The following is a 19,778-nucleotide window of genomic DNA, read 5'->3' as shown; positions in this document are numbered from 1 at the left end:
GGGGGGCAGAAGGCAGATGTGGAATGTGAGTGGGCTGTTTGTCAGAGAGATGTGAGTTTTATTACAGTACATCTTTGTTTTCCAGCACATTATGGTCACGATTCCCCTGAAACCAGATAGCACCACCCACTGGACCTAAAGCTGTGCTTATTTCCTTTTTTTTCCCCCCACTGCTGATGGAAACACTATAAACATGCTATATACGACTGTGAGCAACAGTTCCCTCTGCTGCTCACATCTGTGCGTGCACCGAGCACGTTGAGCTGCGTGCTGCCTTACCTGAGATCGGTGCAAACAAGAGAGCCGTCGTTGAAGCCGGTGGTGAGGAGGGTGCGTCCGTCTGAGGAGAACGACACGCTCCGGCCTCCACCGAGACGGCACGAATGACACAGCAGCTCGATGTGAGGCTCCTGCAGGTGCAGCAAGAGCGTTGTAATAAACACCAGAACTCAAAATAAATAAAACCGAATGAGCGCTTACCATGGAGGCCGTTTGTCTGAGGCGTAGTAAACCATCCCGGCCTGCGGAGGCCAACCAGAGGCAGTGAGGAGACAGAAGAACAGAAGCGGGACCCAGTGGGTGACCTTTCACTTCCTGCACAGGTTTCAGCTGGACCACCTGTGGGCTGGTGAGACTGTCTGCCGCCTGAGAGGACGAATCAAGAGTCAAAACGACTGATTTTTACACTTCAACGAAAAGGTTAATGCCTAACTGTAAAGACGTAAAAGGAGGCAGAAGACAGAAACACATTCTGGTCAGCAGCAAACCTCAGGAAGCTGAAATTGTTGAAGGGATTTATTCCTTTCACAGTAAGCAAAGACCTCGTTGGCTCCAAGAGTACAAGATGTGAGTGGAAGCGGCACTTTGTAGTTGAACAGTCTGAGGACACGAGGAGACAGACAACCATGGCGGTCTACGCAATCTTGACCTGCAGGACAGACAGCATGACACACGATTAAAAACAGATTAAACATATTAGGGTGGACAGCAAAGCTTCTGGATCATTTTAATGGTAAATGGCCTGCACTTGTATAGCACTTTATTTAGCCCAAGGACCCCAAAGCGCTTTACACTACATTCATTCATTCACCCACTGTTGGTGGTAAGCTACACTGTAGCCATGACACCAGCGCCACCGATCCCTCAGAGCAGGGACCACCACCAGCAGGCAAGGCAGGTGAAGTGGACACAACGGCTGAGACAGATGGAGCAGGGGTTCGAACCGGAAACCCTCCGGTTACAGGATGAGCCCCTGCCTCCTGAGCCACTGCCGCCCAGTACGACCTATTATTAAGTGCTGAAGCATGACTGACTTTGCTGTGTCATGCTGTTCATGTTTTTCAGCAGTTTTACAAGCCGCTGTTCAAACAAAAGGTGTTATCTTTAAAATCTCAAAGTCATGGTGATCTTTTTAGTTGTGGAATGCATTCACATAAAGTTAATTATTATCTGTTAAACAGTTCTGGAAAAGTCAATCACGATGGTTACATTTTCAGAAAACAGTGAAATGGGCTGTCGGTGCATTAAAACATTAACAACAAAGAGCAAAGGGAATTTGCTTTAAAATTCCAGAGTTGCTCTATCAGTCACCTTACAAACTCTTCCTCACTCATAGGTCTGCTGGTGGTGTAATAAGTTAGTTATGTGTGTTTTATTGTACTCCTCCCATGGTTGGAGTGGACTTATCTAACTTTTTTTTTTTAAATCTAATTTATAGCTTTATTCAACCACTGTGCTTTGTACCTGCAATGTTCCTGGCAGGAAGAGAAACCATTATCAGCAAGCTACCGTCTTGATTTTTCTCCTCCTGTTCAGAGCACAGAACGAGAGCTTTCACTTCTTCACCATCGCTGGAGCACCGAGCAGAAAGTGACGAAATGCGCCCAGAAACAGCTGCAAAAACAGAAAACGTACAAAATAGGACATTTCTTTTGTGAATCCATGGATCCGTTTTGCAATTGGCAGCATATAGTGAATTTAGCAAGAGTCCTAAAATGATTAAAGGAGTATTTACCTATGTGTCCTATAACTGAAAACCTTGCTGATGGCTTTGCATCGATTACATAGACGTGGGAATCTGAGCCACTGCCTGTCAGTAGGTAGTGCCCCTCTTGATCAAAACTGGTAAAAAGACAATTTTATTTTATTTTCCAACTTCAAGTGGAATAACAGTTTATCACAAAAGTCCTAAAAAGCATGATGACACTTAGAATTAAAGTGATACGTACACTAGGTGATCCACAGCAGAGTGGTAAAGATAAACCTGGTGAACCAAGCGAGGCTGCTCCTCCTCGTTCAGGTCAACGAAGAGGACGCGTCCTGACTCGGTTCCCACAGCTGCATAATGTGCAATAGGACAGCAGGCCAGGCTTGTCACCTAAACACAAGCCAATTATGCTTTTGCGCACTTTAAATTCCCTTCTGTTTTAATAAATGTGCACATAGATCATTTGTTTCGATCTCACCTCTGCTTGTAGATGCAGAAAGCCGAGGCAGACGCCTTCTGAGGACCACAGCTGCAGCACTCCTGAGTCCCTCAGTGACTGCAGTTGGTGAAGACACAAACGTTAGAGCTCACGTTCCCAAATTACACACTGTAGGTGTTTACAAGGCACTGCAATTCTCAACGCTTTACCACACAAATGTTCCTGTCAGTTTGCAGAAAAGCAGCTGTCAGAAAGTTGCCGCTGAGCACATCCAGGGTCTTCAAAACCGTGTCTGACTTGGATGGGTTCAGCAGATAGATCTGCCCCTGAAGATCAAGAAGATGCTGCTCAGATTTTGTTCTTTCGTGATTTTTTTCCTTGTCAGGAACATCACAGCTGTACAGCACATTTGTGTACTTACTGTGCTGGCAGACAAAAGCAACGTTTCGTTGTCCGGGGACAGCCGGACACTTGTAACAGGGCCCTCTAACTGCCACGTTTGTGTGACGTTGGTCTGGGTCCCTCTGATCTGCACATGGTGCAGCACCCTCTCCTGCAACACGATGAAATGTTTTATCTGAGGATTCCTGAGGGCCAGAAGTTGTCGTGCTAAATAGTGCAGAGGAGCATACTTTTCCTGCAGCGATGAGACCGTTTTCATTAAGAGCAAAAGCTTGAAAGCTGAAATGTTTAAGCTCGGGAGGGGCGTCGGCAGCTGGAACAAAAGGAGAAATTGTGCTGCACAACAGAAATGCTCCCGGTGACTTTCAAGTGTCTACCTCATTCCTGTGAACCGGGGCTTCACGTTATCCTACTTGTAGGGCTGAAAAGGATGGAGACGGAGAAGCTCTCCGGGTCAACAAGGAGCAGATAGCCTTCTGCACAGCCCACATAAAGCTTTGAGGTGGCCGTCCAGCTGATGGCAGAAGGAGTCAGTGTGGTTCTGGTGGAGCGCAGAGTCTGTGGGGGACACGTGATTTGTTTGTGTGTTTAAATAAAGTTATTATTTTCCGACAGTGTGCTTTTACCCCGGTTCCTCTAACAGTGTTGGGCAGTTTGTTGGCGTGTCCCTCAGCAAAAGAACCATCAGCTGCTGGAAGCTCTATAGCTCTGTAATGCAACAAATATAACAATTATTACTCTTTTACTTGGCATTTGAAGTTTATTCAGTTTGAAAGCATTTTTTGCGAAACCACCTGCTGCTTTACCTCGATTTCAGGACGTGAAAGCTGTTGCTCTTCTCTATATTCCAGACTGTGAGGGTCGAGGGGCCTAAAGCGCAAAGCTGGAGCCAACTCAGGGGGTTGAACAGCAAAGAGACGATGTCTGGTCCAGCTTGTGGCTGCGTGCAAATTGCCTCGGCATTTTCCCAATTCCTGTATCACACAGTCACAATTACAGCAACTGTAAAAACAACATTTTATACTGCATGGTGCACTGCTTTTAGTGCCTTACCACACTGTGATGGTGTAGTCAGGAAAAGAGGAGCAGCTGCCTAAATAAGGACCATCCTCACTAAGTGTCAAAGATGTGTACTCCAGTTGGGCAGTTCCTGCAAGAATTATTACCAATTGTTACACCAGACGTGTTTGAGAAAACTCACAAAGACAAAACGAGCTACCTTTCAGCTCGTTCTTCAGCTGCAGCTCGGGGAAAATGTACACGAAGATGGAAGGGGACAGTTTTTGCTCAGAGAAGGCGAACGCGCCGCTTCTGGCGTCGGCCGTGAGAGCTCCGACTCCTCTGCCAGGACTCTGAAACACACTCCGTGCTTTTGTCTCCAGGTTCAGGAAGCATATGTGAGTCCCACACCCGTAACAGACTGTCTTCTCGTCCACGAACTCAACGTTCGCATTTATAGAACCCTGAACCCATCTAGACGGCGAAAAAGAAGAAGGTGAAGATACTTATAAACTAGCTAAATGGCACAAGGGTAAAATGGCAACTTACCGGATTTTTAAACTTCCAGTTTCGTCCATTTTTATATGTATAAATGAAACAATATACTATTTATTTTTGCTCCTAAAAAAAGGCGACAGAAAAGCGGACGAGCGAGTCAGTTTGTAACCATAGTAACCACCAAACTAACCGGAAACCAAGCTTACAGATGATTGGTTGTCAACCTGTGACGTAGACGTGCTGGACATAATAAATGAGGCAGTTTCTGAGCGCTGCAGTATCCCGTTGATTATCCAGCCATAGTTTAACTAGTTTATCCCCTTGAGAAACTAAAACTGTCTCAACTGAAGAGGAAACATGTCCACTGAAAAATGTTTCGCCAAAGGTAAGATTCGGCTACTTCTTTTTGAATTTCTTTCTAAGTTATTTATGAAAAACAAAACAAAAACTACTAAATATTTAGAAACTTTGCTAGATAGTTTTCCACTCAGCCTCCTCAGATATTTATTCTGTAATGGTCATGATCTTACTTTCTTAAAAAGCAGAACACAAGAAATGTTTTAGATTAACTGTGTCAGATGAAAATGTAAATAATTACTGTAGGCTATAGTAATAGTAATTAATAACACAAATAAACATGGTCTCTTATTTATTTGATTAATTATTGCATTTCTTTTTTGAAATAAAGGAAGCGCTGCACCTGGACCAGTCCCCAAAGACCGCCTACGACTTTACAGCATGAGATTCTGCCCTTTTGCCCAGAGGACCATATTAGTGCTGAATGTTAAAGGAATCAAGTAAAAACACTTTTATCAATACTTTATTCCAAGAAGTCAATTCCTGGTATTGAAACTAGAAATTCCTCTAATCATCGCTTTGAAAAAATCTGCACAACTTTTTGAATGTTTTAGGTATGATACCGTCAACATCAACCTGACAGACAAACCTGACTGGTTCCTTGAGAAGAACCCTCTTGGACTTGTTCCGACACTGGAGACGCCTGCTGGTGAGGTGATCTACGAGTCTCTGATCACCTGCGACTACCTGGATGAGGCGTATCCTGAGAAGAAGCTGCTTCCAGCCCCTCCTTTTGCCAAAGCCCAACAAAAGATGATGCTGGAGCATTTTTCCAAGGTATTTTTACAATTTAACCCTGCTTCAAAATCATTGGATTTTATTTATTTAGTTTTAAATAACCAAAAAAAACCTATATAACCTACAATTTTCCTTATAGGTTGCACTCTACATCTACAAGATCCCAAAGGGGAGAATGAAGGATCAAGATGTCTCAGGACTGGAGGCCGAGCTCAAAGAGATGTTCACCAGACTAAATGAAGTAAGCTGGAAAGTTTTGACAACATATTTATTTTAATTAACTCGGCCACTGCACACACAGTTTCATTAAAGATGAATATTTTGCAGCACTTACTGAAGACAAAGACAAAGTTCCTTGGTGGTGATGCCATCACAATGATCGACTACATGCTGTGGCCATTTTTTGAGAGGTTTGAGATGGCTGAGTTGCATCAGTGAGTGATACGCTTTTGGACCATTCTTACAAACATTAGGGTCAGTTTTTGAAAAGCAGATATGTTCAATAATGAGCAGGAAAATCACAGGAACAAAACATGTGAGTTTGTCTATAGCTTGATTTAATTTTTTTTAATCCACCCATAAGTCTTTCCATTCTTAATCTAAGAGTTTTTGCCTGTGATGTAATCAGTCACCCCTATAGATTTATGTTTCACATTCAACATTTAGATCCATTCCAACCTTGCAGACCTCTGGTTTGTGTACAATATACAGAGCTGACTGTATGCATGCAATTTACATTACTGTGATTGTGTAATATTTCAGCTTCCTGGACGACACACCGGAGCTGAAGAAGTGGACAGAGCACATGTTGGAGGACCCGGCTGTCAAATCCATCTTGTACAGTGTGGACGCCCACAGGGGCTTCTTCAAGGGTTATGCTGGTGGAAACCCCAACTATGACTATGGCCTAGAGGAAAAAACTAATTAAAAATAACTTATGTTCATTGATATTAATGTCACCAATCAGTCTGTTTCTCTCTTTTGAACATTGTACTGTGTAGTAGGTTATTTGGTATATATTAGCAAAAAATATTAATACTGATTCTACTATTTAGACTTATCAAATATCGTTTGTTTGTTTACTCCTCACCTCTTGCCTGTCTCTTCTACGGAATTTGTCCAGTTAAGATTTTTAAAGTACAAAAATAAAATTGTGCATTCAACACTTTTGGTTTCCTACTATTGTGTATTTTAAAGATATAATCCAATCTCTTCTTTTAGGTGAATGCCTAATAAAAGAGTTTCCAAAGTTTTTCTTGTTTGAAAAGTGTGCATGCAGCATTGTGTCGTGCACAATTTTGTCTGTTACTTTTATTAGATATAAATATATTTAAAAGTAAATCAAATTCTAACAGGTGATGCTTGACATTTATTTGACTAGACCAACGATTTATTATTTTCCTGCCCAGAATAAAATCAGAACAAGTACATTTAAAAATTCTAATAGTATTCAGAAGTAATTTGACACAGAGAAAATATCAGCAAGGATCACCTGTAGAAAAAATGAGGTGGGGTTTCCATGGAATTTATGGTGCACTTACACTGATTGGCCAGTAGGTGACAGCATGACTCAACGAGGTCCACTGCAGAGGCCAGTGAGCAACGATGCTAAGCTAACCTTAGCATATATTGGAAAACGACTTTTACAGATATGTCTCTTGTTACTGCAGTGTGTATAAGGGTTATGAAGGCAACAGAAAAGCGGACAAACGAGGCGAAAACTATCAAAAAAAGCCTACGTCATTGGCTGTTACGTAACTTACGTGACACACCCACACCGGAAGTAGCTCACAAATTAAACTGTCTTTTTTTTTGCGCTCCGACCTTTGTTCATTTATCTGTGGATTTTGTACATTTTACTCTCGGTAGAACCGGAGCACCGTCCGACTGAAGTTAAAATATGTCCACTGAAAAATGTTTCTCCAAAGGTAAGATTCGGCTGAATGTTAAACTATAAATATGGCTGCTGCTTCGTAAACTAGCAACTAGAAGTATCCAACAACAGCAAATGATACTTTGTAATACCTGTTTTTAAACATTACCTACTTATTGACGATCTGGGATTTTTTAGCTCCATCGATAAGTGTTCTGTTTGACAAACGTGTTACTTATAATTAGTTCTTCATAAGTTTTAAACAACTTACAGCAAATATATTGACAATTGGAGCTACTGATATTCAAGACATACAGAAGTATTTAAGGCTACTTTGTTGGTTATAAGTTTCTCAGTTTTTGTCTGGTTCTAATAGTTATTGTGTTCCCTTCTGGTAATAATAATAAGATTTAAAAGTTAAAGAGTATGACTTACAGCTGACCTGCTTTTGATGCTTCAGTTCTTGCATGTTTAAAAACATTTTCATTGTAAGAATATAAATAATTACTGTTTTTTATTATTTGTAATACATATTTTGTGATGAAGTTTTTTGTTGTTGTTAAATTCAGGAAGTGCTGCACCTGGCCCAGTCCCCAAAGGCCACATTCGAATTTACAGCATGAGACTCTGCCCTTTTGCCCAGAGAGCCAGATTAGTGCTAAACGCCAAAGGAATTAAGTACAGATACCCTTTTAATATTCTTCTTTTTTTTATCTACTTTAAGAAACTAGAAATTCCTGTAGTTCCTGCTTTGAAAAATCTGCACAACCTTTTGCATTTTTTTAGGTACCATACCGTCAACATCAACCTGTCAGACAAACCTGACTGGTTCCTTGAGAAGAACCCCCTTGGACTTGTTCCGACACTGGAGACACCTGCTGGTGAGGTGATCTACGAGTCTCTGATCACCTGCGAGTACCTGGATGAGGTGTATCCTGAGAAGAAGCTGCTTCCAGCCCCTCCTTTTGCCAAAGCCCAACAAAAGATGATGGTGGAGTCTTTTTCCAAGGTATTTTTTCTTATCTAAACCTGCTTCTAAATGTCAGGGTTTTGTTGTATGTGCTTGCCCCATGCTTTTAACACCAAATCACCAAAGCAAGAACACTGTTTTCTGTAGGTAATGCCGTACCTCTACAAGATCCCAGCAGGGAGATTGAAGGATCAAGACGTCTCAGGACTGGAGGCCGAGCTGAAAGAGAAGTTTGCTAAATTAAACCAGGCAAGCTGTAAAGTTTAGAGCGAACATGTTTGTAATTCTAATAAATTAGCCACCAGACATACAGCCGTAAATATGTGTTAAGTTAAATATTCCACACAACACTAATAAATGTGTTTTTTTTCTTTGTTTTTTAGGACTTAGTCAAGAAGAAGACCAAGTTTTTTGGTGGGGATACCATCACATTGGTCGACTACATGCTGTGGCCATTTTTTGAGAGGCTTGAGGTCTTAGAGCTGCAAAAGTAAGCACAACTCTTATTTGATATGAAATAAATATTTTATTAATGTAAAAAAAAACAAAAAAACTTTGACATCAAATTGTACAAAATAGTGATATAAAAAAGTCAACATTTCCAATAAAAAGCAGGGAGTAACACAGGAGCAGAGCACATGAATCAGGTCTACAGTTGTATGCAAAGATTTTTGTGCTGTTTGGCCATTTTTAATAAAGTAATTTGTGTTAAAGTCAGTATTTAATGAAGGCCATTTTCACACCATGGCTTGCTAAATGCTTTTGCAAATTGACTTAGTCCTTTTTTTTCCTTTTCTAATTTTTGGGTCTTTTGGCACTCCTAAAGCTTCTGCTTTTGTTTGTAGGGAGCATGTCAGGCCCACCCTTTCAGGCGAAACCATAACTCTGGTTGATTTACATCATTTTAAAGTAAGAAGAGCTTTGAACACTTTGTAGGAATCTGTTAACGTTTGGAAATTTTCAGTCAGAAGCTTCGAGGCGTTATCAGCTGACTAGAAAAAGACTTTACAGGTAAAACGGCTCCCAGATCCTGACAAATACCATGTTTGTCTCTTTTCATTGACTATTAGCCTTTTATTTTTCTTATTGCTTCAAAAAAAAACAGAGTGTGGAATTGGTCCAAACCCTTGCATATAACTGGACGTTAATGTGCGCTCACGTGGTCTCCCTATGAATGATCGGACTCCCGTTGTCTTTTCAGCTTCCTGGACGACACGCCGGAGCTGAAGAAGTGGACGCAGCGCATGTTGGAGGACCCGGCCGTTAAAGCCACCATGACCAGCCTCGACACCTTCAAGGCCTTCTACAAAAGTTACAATGATGGCAAACCTGACTATGACTGCGGTTTGTAAAAACAAACACGTTTATCCGCCCGTTTACACCAATGCCATGAATCAGGTCTGTCTTTATTGTCTGTCTGTTGAACACTGTCTTAACTGCTCTTGTACTTTTTTATAAGAGGAAAGTTTATATTGTCAGAGAGACCAAAACCCTTTAAATCATATGAATCAAGTTTTGTTTTTGATAATTCTTGTTTAAATCTGCCATATTCTTAAAATAAAAATGAAACCTGCAACATCTCCAGCCTGAACCTGAAAGTTCTGTTCCATTAAAAAGGAAATTAAAAAGATTTGATGCCAGAACAACAAAAACAAAAAATTTAAATCTCTTAAAAGCAATAAAAAAATGTTTAACATAAACATTACTACCAGTAATAGCTGCCATTCAGATTGTTAAAAGTTTGAATAAACAAAACTGCTGTAATTTTTGTTAAATGGTTCCTGTTTAGACTATTAAAATATGGGATGTAATCCTCTAAAACATGTTTTTTTGTTGGAAAATAAAAAAACATCTTTTATTTATGTCTGTTAGGATATATTCTAATAGTTGGTTTCAGGACTAAAAGTCAATATGTTAGGACAAACCTGAAATAAATGTTTTGCATGCACTTGAATATTTGCGCTCATAACATGGATATTTAAAAAAAAAAAAAACAACGTTGAGAGTGGCCAGCACTCATAAGCTTGCCTCCAGACCGTGGCGCAAACGTCCGCTCGACAAATAAGGCGTGTACTCCTCCAGGAGAACGGGTGCGTTTCTCAGCATCTCCTGAAAATGCCTGACGGTTGAGGCATACAGCTCCCTTTGCAGCACCAGTGGCCTGAACAAATTGACGCGCTCCGCCTTGTGAAATATCTCGGGAACCCGCACCTCCTCCGGTACTTTACTGTTCCCGATCAGAGCGTGGTGAAGTCTTTTCTCCTGCAGGCTCGTCTGCAGGAAGCTGAGCACGTCCCGAAGCCTGTGCTTCAGCTTCTCGGCGCCCCACGAAGAGGCCCGCGTGCCCAGCAGCATGTGCAACACGGCGGTTTTCAGGTGGTAGCTGGTGAGCGCGCTCCGTCCCGTCAGCCCCGACTGCTTTCTGTGCAGGAAAGTAACGATCTGAAGGCAGTGGAGATGGCAGGATTGTTTTGGGAGGCGTTTGGCGAAATACTTCAGCAGATTCCTCTCGTAGACAGCTAAAGACAGAGGCCAGTGTGGGTCCGGGCAGCTGTTTTGATCAGATGGGAAGTGCGAGACAAAGTAGGCGTCTGTGTCCCCCAGCTGAACCACCGGGATCAGGTTCAGCCCGATGACTTTGCCTGAGCGGAACTGGATTTTCAGAGCGCCGGCGGCGTCCAGGTTGCGAAAAGTCACCTCAAAGTCATATTTGTGAGAGATGCGTCCCCACGCTTTGGTCACGGAGATCTGAAACCACCTCATGACCTGGTCTTTGGCTAAAAAATGAGTGCCCTTGGAGCACAGCAGCTCATCTGGGCTGCGGCTCACGTTGGCTGCGTCATTCCTGCCGTGCAACAGGCAAAGCATGTCCTCGCCCAGGTTCGCAGAGCCACAGACGCAGCCGCCCTCCTCGCCCTCCCCAAACCTGGTCACCCTTATCGTGCCGCAGCCGTGCATGTCCGGAGGTATGTCACTCGCGGGGCTGCACCACAGGCGGCACTGGAAGGAGTGGGGATCTGGAGGTGAAAAAGCCACTAGAAGGTCACACATGAGCGGCCTGAACACCTTCCAGGACTCAAACATACTCCCGATCCCGACGAAATCCCCAACTTCCATGTCCGCCCCTCGGTCACACACGCTCCTGAGCGACTCCAGCAAGTCATCGGCAAAGCCCTCGACAAACTCCCTCACCCTCCAGTGTTCGTGGGCTGAGGCGTAGGTGCACTTGTCACAGAAGCTCCTCAGGACGGCCTTATCCAGTACCATCATCCTGGGCGGAACGGATCCACCCTCAGACACAGCGTCTTCGTCCTCAGCTGGCCGGAACTCAGCGTCGGCGATGTCCACCCTGCTCATCTCGATGGCGACGAAGACCACGAAAGACAGGGCGCTCCAGAGGTACCAAGCGTAGCCATCGCCTGAGCTGGTCTCCTCCCGCTTGGAGTCCACCTGCGAGAGCTCCTCCTCCAGCCTGGCCTGCTCCTCTTCCAGCCTGCGCTCGCGCTCCCGCATGCGCCCCACCAGCTCGTCGTCCTGCTCCGGCAGCGTGGCGTTCTCTTGCGGGAAGAACAGGGGGTGGTTTAGGATGGCAGCGGCCACCACCACGCACACACGCGCAACGGCCCCCTGCATCTTCGCTCGGTTCCTAGCGCTCGCAGAAACACAGATCCTGAAAGAAAAACATGACGGTTGAAAAAAAATTAAAAATGCAGGATGTGGATAGGAGGCAACGCAAGTTTGAAATTTAGTTATTTCGGTCGGGGCACTCCACCCACTGCAGGAAGCGCACGCCGGAACGTCAAATGCAGACGCCGTGTGCCGAGTGACGTACTCGTCCACTATCAGCTTTCGCAACGCAGAAGGAAGGAAGACTGAGACGTTTACAAAACTTATCCTCTTTCACAACCCTGGTTACCCACCTAACACTGTGCCTCCTTATATCTACATCTTGGAAATACCTTTAAATAAATTTTAAAAAAGCAAACGAATAAGGTCACCCCTTCTCTAGACTAATGAACACTAAAGAAAACTGCGTTTTCATCCACACACATGTTGAAAACACACCAACTGATCTTCCTTCCTGGATGTTACCAAAGAGGATGTTACATAAGTCATTTTGTCCCAAGCATCAAGCAGATGTTAACCCTGTGTAGAGACAGGATTACCTAAATTACTGTCACTATAAAAGTTCAAACTCATAATGAGTTAAACTGGGGACTTCCTCTGGATCATAAGAAAGGGGAAGTACGCCTCCATTTCATGAGTTCACAGTGACGTTTGGAGAGGATGGGATGTTCTTTCTTAGACTGAGAATCTAAAATAGCAGCAGAAACCCGCGAGACTTCCCATGACTTACTCACCGGGAGGCTCTCCAACACTCACATGGATCCCTCCATCAAAACAAACACTGAGTCAGACAAGAGGCCCGGGGTACAGCTCTGGAATTAACCCCCCAAAAATATTTTACATATCTGAAACTGGATTCTTCTTCATATCCTCAATGTAGTTGTTACTAGTTATAAGTTTTATATCAAATATCCAAACTAGGAAAGCCAATATAGTTTTAAATATCAAATAAAGAAACTTTTAACAAGTAAAATAATAAATAAGAAAACCTATTAAGTATTTAACGGGATGCCATCTTAACATGAAACGAGTAAAATGAGAACAGTGGCTAACCTGTTTCGGACATGCGCAGTGTTTGTTGGAGTGCAGCAGGCGTGTGGTTTGATTATATGTAACAACGGTCTGCCATACTGACCGTCGTCCTGGCAACTAAACAGAAAAAGCTGAAAAGTGGCGGCGGGCAAACATTTTTCCAGACAAATGAGTCACCTCGCAGCCTGCACGGCGAACAAACGAGCCTTTATGCTGTCAGAGCCTGAACGTGAAGCTTTACGACAACAGAGCGCAGCTGAAAAGAAGAAGAAGGAAAAAAACAACAACTCACAAACTGATGTATTAGCGAGCACGAACGGCGTGTTCGGGGAAATAATTCAACTTAACAGCGTCACCTACCTGTGTGCCCGTCTGGAGGGAGTTCATGGCGACAGAGGTTCATTCGGAGGTCCATCCGGTGAAGGCAGCCGCATGTGAACAAATTTGGAAACAGTTTTGTCGTACAGCCTCCCCTCTTTACGTTTCCTGACTGCGCGCTCCACCCATGTAAAAAGACGGCCCGCCCCGCAGAAAGAGAGCAGCCCGGTTTCAGTTTCCTGCCTTCGAACCCCATCAAGTCCCCAGTGACCCTGCATGTTCGGTCATATTTATTCACATTTGCATGAAAGACACACAAGCAACCTTTAACATTTCCCAATAAATAAAACAAACAGGCCCTCCCTGTGCTTCAGATGCTCTCTTATGCGTCTGTGACATAAAGCGTTATTATTTATCCTCAAATAAAAGCAGCAAAAACTTGTGGCTCCAGCAAGCTTTTGGTTAAACTATGCCAACATCTGAAATAGACCAATAAATGAGGGTTATAGTGACAAAATACCCCACCATTATACTATTTTTAGTGATTATTAACAATGTATTTTATCCTTCATTACAATTATAGTACAAAAAAAAATGAAATTAGCAATTATCTTTTAAAGTTAACATCATCGCAAGACCCCAAACTTTATGTTTTGCGACCCGTGGTGGGGTCCCGAGCCCAGCTTTGGGAACCTCACTTAGGAGACTGGAGACAGAGGTCAGAACCACAAGTTATGACATCGAAACATGTAAAAATGGCTCCAGCTGCAGTATCCTTTGAAAGCTTGATCACACATCCCTTCTGGATGATGGTTTAACACCAACTTTGGACATTTTCCTCTTTGAAAAAACCTGACATGAATTTGTTTGCAGGGAGATGAGGTCACGACAGTAACTTTATGCCTTTTTTTTGCGATTGAATAAGCAACATTTGTGCCATGTGACGTGAGAAGAAAAAGTGAGGGAAATGATGATTCCAGTGAGCTATGTAGAAACACCCCATTCCTTTTCCCCCCCCAATAATCACCGTTTTACTTTCTCAGACTGCATATAGGACAAACTCAGAGCCCAGTAATTGTTTCTGCAGAGCTTTGGGACTTGCAAAGGGATCAGCGATTTCCTCAAATCCCCAGTTTATTTCACGTTTCTTTTTTTTGCGTGTTTACACGAGCTGTTGCTTTGCCTTAAGAGCCAACCTTGAAGCAAGACAGCGTGGTCACTGTTTCAGAGGGATTTGTATGCAAAATGATCCACACCCATATGTTTCTTTTTTTTTCCCTTACACTTCTTTTACATATTGGAAACTATCATGCAACATGACGCTGCTCAGAGTGCTGGCTCGTGACTCACGCAGCACACTGTGGCTTACAGTGACCGCCGCGGGTCCAAAAACAATCAGAACAAAGAGAAACTCTGCACAAACTCTTGGCAAAGTGGACATTTATATTGAGGGCTTTGATCAGTGGTGTCCAATTCTGGTCCTCGAGGGCCACCATCCTGCAGGTTTTACTTGTTTCTCTGCTCCAACACACCTGATCTGAATCAATGGCTGATTAACAGGCTTCTGCAGAACATGAAGAGGTGATTTAACCACTGAACCAGGTGATGATGGTGACCATTTCAGCACAATCCGAGCGCTAATGATACAGATGTTAGCGCCAGGTGGGAACGGGGGTCTAAGGCACATTCGCAGAACCTTAAAAAGGTCCACCATGCTCCACAACACGTAGGACAGAGGCTAAAATGGATGACAAGACACAGTCGATCATTTAAAACGTATTATTCCCCACTGCCAAAAATATGAAGAAGAAAGAGAAACATTCTTTTTTTTTTTTTTTTCCCCCACATACATCCATTCAAGTCATCAGTCGGGGCACACACGGTAACGTTCTCATCTTTTACACACACATCACAAAATAACTGCAATAAAAGTAAAAAACAAACAAACAAACAAACAAACATGTATTAATTCATGATCTGTTCAGATTAAAGTCCATACTGTGGATTTGTCCGTGTGAGTATCGTCCCTGCAGCTCATAGCATATTTAACGCAAACCCTAAACCTTTATTTTTTTTCCAAGTTTGATTAAAACAACAAAAAATAAACAAAATAAAAGCAGATAAAGTAACTACACCGCTAATATGTGAGCATGTCATTTGCAAGAGCAAAGCAGAAACATTCAAACCTGCATTTCCACCGAACCATTAGACAGTATATCTGAGATCTTTTCCGCCGTGTCATTTTTGCCCCTTTTTCTAAGCATCTCGATCAGTTCTCTTGGTGCACTCTTGCCCTTGGCCTCCACCCACTTCCCCAATAACTCCAAAGTCCACTCCTCACTGTTCTGTGGGTGGTTCAGCTTAGCAGACTCAATGGTAGCTGCTGGCATTCCACTTTGAAGCGCGATTTCCTTCATATTACTCCAGCCGAGCTGCTCTGCTACCTGAGGGAGGAAAGGCCGCATGTCCATATCTGAAACCGAAATGAGAGGGTGAAAAAAGAAGCAAATCATTAAAACAATACGCTCGCCTCGAACCAAATCAGATCTCGAGCTTGTTTTGTTTTTTTCCTCACCTTTAAGAGGCTGCGTCTCCTGCAAAACAGAAATACAAGAGATGTTAGTTGGCACAGCGATAAAAGGGCGACGCTGGACGCGCTCACGTCACAACAACACAGCCGAGACACAGAAAAGCAAGGCGCCAGGCGAGAAACACCAATGGTTTCTGTCAACCAACCTGTCCCTCCTACATAAAGGGGCAGCTTGACCGAGACCAGGGGGAAAAACAGAAAAGTGTTTAACTTTCGAGGCCTCACGCATCTTACTCAACGTTAAGGCACAAGACAAAAGGCTCAGCGTCTTTGAACAATGGCAACTTACCGGTTTAGCAGAGCTGCCTTCTGATCCTGTAGAAAAAGAAGAAAAAAACAAAACAAAGTTTGTGAGTCCATATAAAAACCGGACCGAGTCGCAGCTCTATATGTTGGCTTTACTGGAGACTAAATCCAGATCTTGTGTAATCTAGTGGTTGCTCATATTAAGTCATACCTTGGTGGAGACTCTTACTCCATTGTTTCTTTTTCAAACAAATCAATACAGCAACTATCCCAGCAAGAACAAGAAGAACTCCAAAAACAATGCCAACAATTGTACCGACATCTAAAACACAAAGAGGAAGACGTTCACAAAATGACTGTAAACCATCTGAAATAAAACGGCGCTCCTTTTATAGCTTACTGATGGTTTTATTGCAAGCAGAGTTGCAGGCTTCTTTTGGACCGCACCTTGAAGAAAGCAGAAAAAAATACATTATTCCCAAAAAACTCCCTAAAGCTTTACGGTGGTTTAACTGCGGCGCAGCTTCGGCGCCAAGCGTTGATCCTTTTCGTTGTGGTACAGGGTACCTTCTAGTCGTGTCGGTATGGACGCAGTTAAACCTTACAGCGTCAAAATTCCACACAAAACCGCCGGCCGTGTGCATTGCTGAAGAGCAGAACTCACGTGTCGCAATGCTGGCAGACTTTGCAGGGCTCCACGCCGGGGCTGCAGTAGTGATTCTCCTTGCAGCGACACTTGGCATTCCTGTAACTCGTGCACGTTTCCTCCACCTCCAAGTTAGCTGCAAGGGTGAGAGGCAAAGGGTCAGAGGAGCTAAAGATTGTTTTTAAATTAAGTTAAAAAAAACAAGGAAGTTTTTTTTTTAAGCCAAACTGAAAAAATCTGTCAGGAATATCTAAGAAATGGTGGAAAATAATGTAAAAATCCTCAAAGTCTCCTAGCTCCACCTTTGCTGTAATAAAAAGGTGATGATTATGCAGAGACTACAACTATTATGTTTAATAAGTGAGATTATGTGAGGCCTAGTTTTGTTTTTTTGTTTGATTTGCTGTCACTGTGTCGTGGTTTATTGGTGTAATTAAACAGAACGATGAAGCAGAACGTTTTCTCGCTGAAAGGTGGTGAAATACATGAAATATTCGGTTACGCATTCCTTTGTGCGTTGGCTAAATATGATAAATGATTTAAAATTAAAAATAAAAAACCAAACGCAACAACGCCCCTGGTGAGTTCGTACCATTTAGCTGATCACACGAAGTGCAGCGTTCACAAGTCGTCTGAGAATTGGGTTGGTCCAAGTACGTCCCGAGTTCACAGAAGTCGCACTTTGTGTCATTCGGCTTCACCTCGCAGTCCTTGGTCACCCGCTGACCTGCAGAAGTTAAATGTAGAGAGACTGCTTTACTGCTTTAAAATGTAAAAAACAAAAACCCTTTTATTCAGAATCAGATGGTTTCAGCACGACACCGTGTCTGTAAATGTCAATAAAAACTCGGTGAGCTTCACCGTATTCCAGTGGAAAACTGCGTCTAACCTGAGCGCTCAAATTCTCACCTTAAACTGAGATCAGTCCAAAACTGCTTTTTTGCAGTCGTGTTTGTGTTTTCTAAGGTCAGTTGGTGCTGGCAGCCATCTTGAACTGGGTTGGCTCTCAGAGTTAATCAGCTGTGGATTTACATCCACTGACTCTTTCCTGAACGTTTCATTAAAATACAACAGCCAGAGTCGACTCCAATGGGGTTAATGACAAAGTTATAAACAAAGATATCGTCCAATATGTTAGCGCTCAGGATATGTGCTGGGGATCAGTCTCAGCTACTACCATGCCAAATTTAGGCTCAATATCTGTAAAACTGACTGAATTATAGCCAGTTTTGTTGTTTTACAAATCAGTAGGCTGTGGCAGCCATCTTGAATCGGATTGACTCGAAACGTCAATCGGCTGAAGCTGTGCATCCAGTGGTTGCTCTCTGTAAGTTTCATTAAAATTCATCCAGTGGTTCATGGGATATTTTGCTAACAGACACACACACAGGTAGAAAACATTATCATCCGCCTTCGCCTTGCAGCAGAGGGTCGATAAAAACCCGGATATTTACCTGGTGGACACATACAACAGGTTCTGTCTCCATGTTGGTAGGTAGGACATGCCTCTCTTCTGCTCCGGATCAGTTGTTTGGGTGACGCCAAAGAGGCATCGCTGCGGCAGAAAACCAAAGTGAAAAATATGAGAAGGGAGGCAGTAATGCACTGGACTTTGAAGCCGTGGTTGGTACATTTAGGACCAAAATGGCTAAAAAAAAACCTTTAATCTACAACAAAACTTCAACGTGGTTTCAAATCCCCGGTTCCATTTTTGAGCAGCTGGGAGAAAAGTGAATTGTTTGCGAGGCGCGACGTGGAAGTGGCGAGGATTCCAGCGAGATTCTCACACTTCCACAAACAAGGTCTTCACTTCTGGAAAAATGACATTTCAACATAATTTCTCCCCTCGTGGATCCACTTTATGGAATAACAGGAAGTCAATATTTACAAAAGCTGGGTACGAAAAAAAAGGGCAATCCCCTTAGCACTGATTCAATTAGTTAAAGATATCATTATATATTTAAAGGTGACCGTTTGGTGACCTTTAAAATTAAATGACTGTAACTGACTTCAATGCAACAAGATTATGAATGAATGTAAGCCAGAAAGGATTCACTACGCCAGTAATAAAGACTCCTTCAAGAAATGATACGCCCTCCTTCTCCTGGTTCAGGAACAATTTTTAAGTCATACTATTCTTCATTAGGGAGATTTAAAAAACTGGAAAACTGCTTCAATCATTTCACAACAGAGCTCTAAAAACTTACTGTTTTATGTCTTTCATTTAGCCATGCTTCTTTATTATTATTATTATTATTATTATGTAAAACCCTCTATTTTGTAAAATGTAGTTATGACACCCTTAACGAGTTTGTATCTTGTTACATTTTTGTGTTTTCTGTTGTTAATAAATACAATTTTAAAAAGGGAAGGAAAAAAGAAAGCGAAACTAAAATTTCAGATTGCGTGTGTGTACAACCTAGGTTTTAAACAAAAAAATCCCACATAATAACCGAATATGGCCCGCACCTAACGCGGTTAAACTTCATGTTTAACACTTTTTTTTATTAAAAAAAAGTGTTAAACGGTGTTGTGTCGAACTCCGTCTCCCGTTTCGTCGTCGCTTCGCCCCCAGACTACATCGCCACCACTCCAACCCGAGCGGTTCCAAAACAGAAAACCTCGGACACTATGCCCCCAACTTTTACTCATTCTCTCTAAATGAATAATAAAAAAAACGACATTAAATCAAACAAATGTCGAAACTAAAACGGCCACTCGTTTAGAAAGAGGCGCTTCGCGTGGCCTGAACAAATGTGAGCTCGCGCACAAAGTCAAAGTCCGTAAATGACGCGACAATGTACTTACATTTCAGTGGATGAAATAAAAATGACATAGAAAAAGCTAAAACCAACGGAGATCTTCATTAACGCTGTCATCCTGTCGACTTGTCACTTCGTACATAAAACATGTTTTTCTTTTTTTTCTTTCTACTGAGGGAGTTTCCGGTCCGGGAATTTCGGTTTCCTTTTTGCGCTTCTTTCGATAAACAAACTGTGGACGCACATTTCTCTCTCTCTCTCTCTCTCTCTCTCTCTCTCTCTCTCTCTCTCTCT

General features: G+C 42.7%; 5 protein-coding genes across 7 annotated transcripts in view; 2 read left to right on the top strand and 3 right to left on the bottom strand.

The window, feature by feature from the left end:
* Positions 1-4,498, bottom strand: part of cfap43 (cilia and flagella associated protein 43) — a 13,018-nt gene extending 8,520 nt beyond the window's left edge. The window contains exons 1-16 of the mRNA XM_025008416.2: positions 4,377-4,498; positions 4,048-4,301; positions 3,882-3,978; positions 3,635-3,802; positions 3,455-3,536; positions 3,242-3,386; positions 3,059-3,141; positions 2,848-2,979; positions 2,636-2,752; positions 2,466-2,543; positions 2,229-2,377; positions 2,015-2,121; positions 1,744-1,893; positions 768-928; positions 481-645; positions 280-410 (exon numbers count right to left, since the gene is read on the bottom strand). Of these exons, the coding sequence (XP_024864184.1) occupies positions 280-410; positions 481-645; positions 768-928; positions 1,744-1,893; positions 2,015-2,121; positions 2,229-2,377; positions 2,466-2,543; positions 2,636-2,752; positions 2,848-2,979; positions 3,059-3,141; positions 3,242-3,386; positions 3,455-3,536; positions 3,635-3,802; positions 3,882-3,978; positions 4,048-4,301; positions 4,377-4,405 (2,048 nt within the window). The 5' untranslated portion in view covers positions 4,406-4,498. The remainder of the gene's footprint in view (positions 1-279; positions 411-480; positions 646-767; positions 929-1,743; positions 1,894-2,014; positions 2,122-2,228; positions 2,378-2,465; positions 2,544-2,635; positions 2,753-2,847; positions 2,980-3,058; positions 3,142-3,241; positions 3,387-3,454; positions 3,537-3,634; positions 3,803-3,881; positions 3,979-4,047; positions 4,302-4,376) is intronic.
* Positions 4,499-4,570: 72 nt separating this feature from the next.
* LOC108243769 (glutathione S-transferase omega-1) lies at positions 4,571-6,584 on the top strand. Its single transcript, XM_017429440.3, has 6 exons — positions 4,571-4,710; positions 5,014-5,122; positions 5,237-5,459; positions 5,560-5,661; positions 5,748-5,854; positions 6,183-6,584. Exons 1-6 carry the CDS (start codon positions 4,683-4,685, stop codon positions 6,346-6,348), a joined length of 735 nt encoding a protein of 244 aa, XP_017284929.1. The 5' UTR covers positions 4,571-4,682; the 3' UTR covers positions 6,349-6,584.
* Positions 6,585-7,320: 736 nt separating this feature from the next.
* Positions 7,321-9,615, top strand: LOC108242764 (glutathione S-transferase omega-1-like). The gene is given in 6 exon segments (NM_001329352.1): positions 7,321-7,348; positions 7,863-7,971; positions 8,080-8,302; positions 8,411-8,512; positions 8,647-8,753; positions 9,465-9,615. Coding segments are annotated over 6 exon segments (720 nt in total).
* On the bottom strand, positions 8,684-14,859 carry LOC108242743 (inositol 1,4,5-trisphosphate receptor interacting protein). Of its 3 annotated transcripts, none has more exons than XM_017427783.3 (3): positions 13,283-14,859; positions 12,944-13,178; positions 8,684-11,933 (listed from the first exon to the last, which is right to left on the bottom strand). In XM_017427783.3, exon 3 carries the CDS (start codon positions 11,894-11,896, stop codon positions 10,280-10,282), a length of 1,617 nt encoding a protein of 538 aa, XP_017283272.1. In that variant the 5' UTR covers positions 11,897-11,933; positions 12,944-13,178; positions 13,283-14,859; the 3' UTR covers positions 8,684-10,279. The 3 variants fall into 3 exon arrangements, with proteins under 3 accessions (XP_017283272.1, XP_017283255.2, XP_017283264.1); XM_017427766.3 differs by having other exon boundaries at positions 13,100-13,178; XM_017427775.3 differs by lacking the exon at positions 12,944-13,178.
* Positions 14,860-15,004: 145 nt separating this feature from the next.
* On the bottom strand, positions 15,005-19,692 carry fas (Fas cell surface death receptor). The gene is made up of 9 exons (XM_017428930.3): positions 19,531-19,692; positions 18,177-18,277; positions 17,315-17,449; positions 16,741-16,858; positions 16,477-16,523; positions 16,288-16,398; positions 16,120-16,145; positions 15,816-15,834; positions 15,005-15,713 (listed from the first exon to the last, which is right to left on the bottom strand). Exons 1-9 carry the CDS (start codon positions 19,599-19,601, stop codon positions 15,421-15,423), a joined length of 921 nt encoding a protein of 306 aa, XP_017284419.1. The 5' UTR covers positions 19,602-19,692; the 3' UTR covers positions 15,005-15,420.
* Positions 19,693-19,778: the final 86 nt, after the last annotated feature.

The sequence above is a fragment of the Kryptolebias marmoratus genome, linkage group LG22 (assembly GCF_001649575.2).
Source record: "Kryptolebias marmoratus isolate JLee-2015 linkage group LG22, ASM164957v2, whole genome shotgun sequence".
Classification (NCBI taxonomy): Eukaryota; Metazoa; Chordata; class Actinopteri; order Cyprinodontiformes; family Rivulidae; genus Kryptolebias; species Kryptolebias marmoratus.
The sequence above is the reverse complement of the archived record's forward strand: the minus strand, read 5'-3'. Positions and strand labels throughout refer to the sequence as shown.

Bases quoted from the DNA above. Each gene is read 5' to 3' on its own strand.
- LOC108243769 (XM_017429440.3), top strand. From the start codon at position 4,683: ATGTCCACTGAAAAATGTTTCGCCAAAG. The intron at 5,123-5,236 runs GTAAAAACACTT...TGAATGTTTTAG, and splicing joins CTGAATGTTAAAGGAATCAA to GTATGATACCGTCAACATCA. The intron at 5,460-5,559 runs GTATTTTTACAA...TTTTCCTTATAG, and splicing joins TGCTGGAGCATTTTTCCAAG to GTTGCACTCTACATCTACAA.
- LOC108242743 (XM_017427766.3), bottom strand. From the start codon at position 13,496: ATGGGGTTCGAAGGCAGGAAACTGAAACCGGGCTGCTCTCTTTCTGCG. The intron at 13,179-13,282 runs GTAGGTGACGCT...TCTTCTTTTCAG, and splicing joins CCCTCCAGACGGGCACACAG to CTGCGCTCTGTTGTCGTAAA. The intron at 11,934-13,099 runs GTGACTCATTTG...TTTTTCTTTCAG, and splicing joins TTCGCCGTGCAGGCTGCGAG to GATCTGTGTTTCTGCGAGCG.
- fas (XM_017428930.3), bottom strand. From the start codon at position 19,601: ATGACAGCGTTAATGAAGATCTCCGTTGGTTTTAGCTTTTTCTATGTC. The intron at 16,524-16,740 runs GTGAGTTCTGCT...GCTTTCTTCAAG, and splicing joins GTCTGCCAGCATTGCGACAC to GTGCGGTCCAAAAGAAGCCT. The intron at 16,399-16,476 runs GTAAGCTATAAA...TTTGTGTTTTAG, and splicing joins TGCTTGCAATAAAACCATCA to ATGTCGGTACAATTGTTGGC.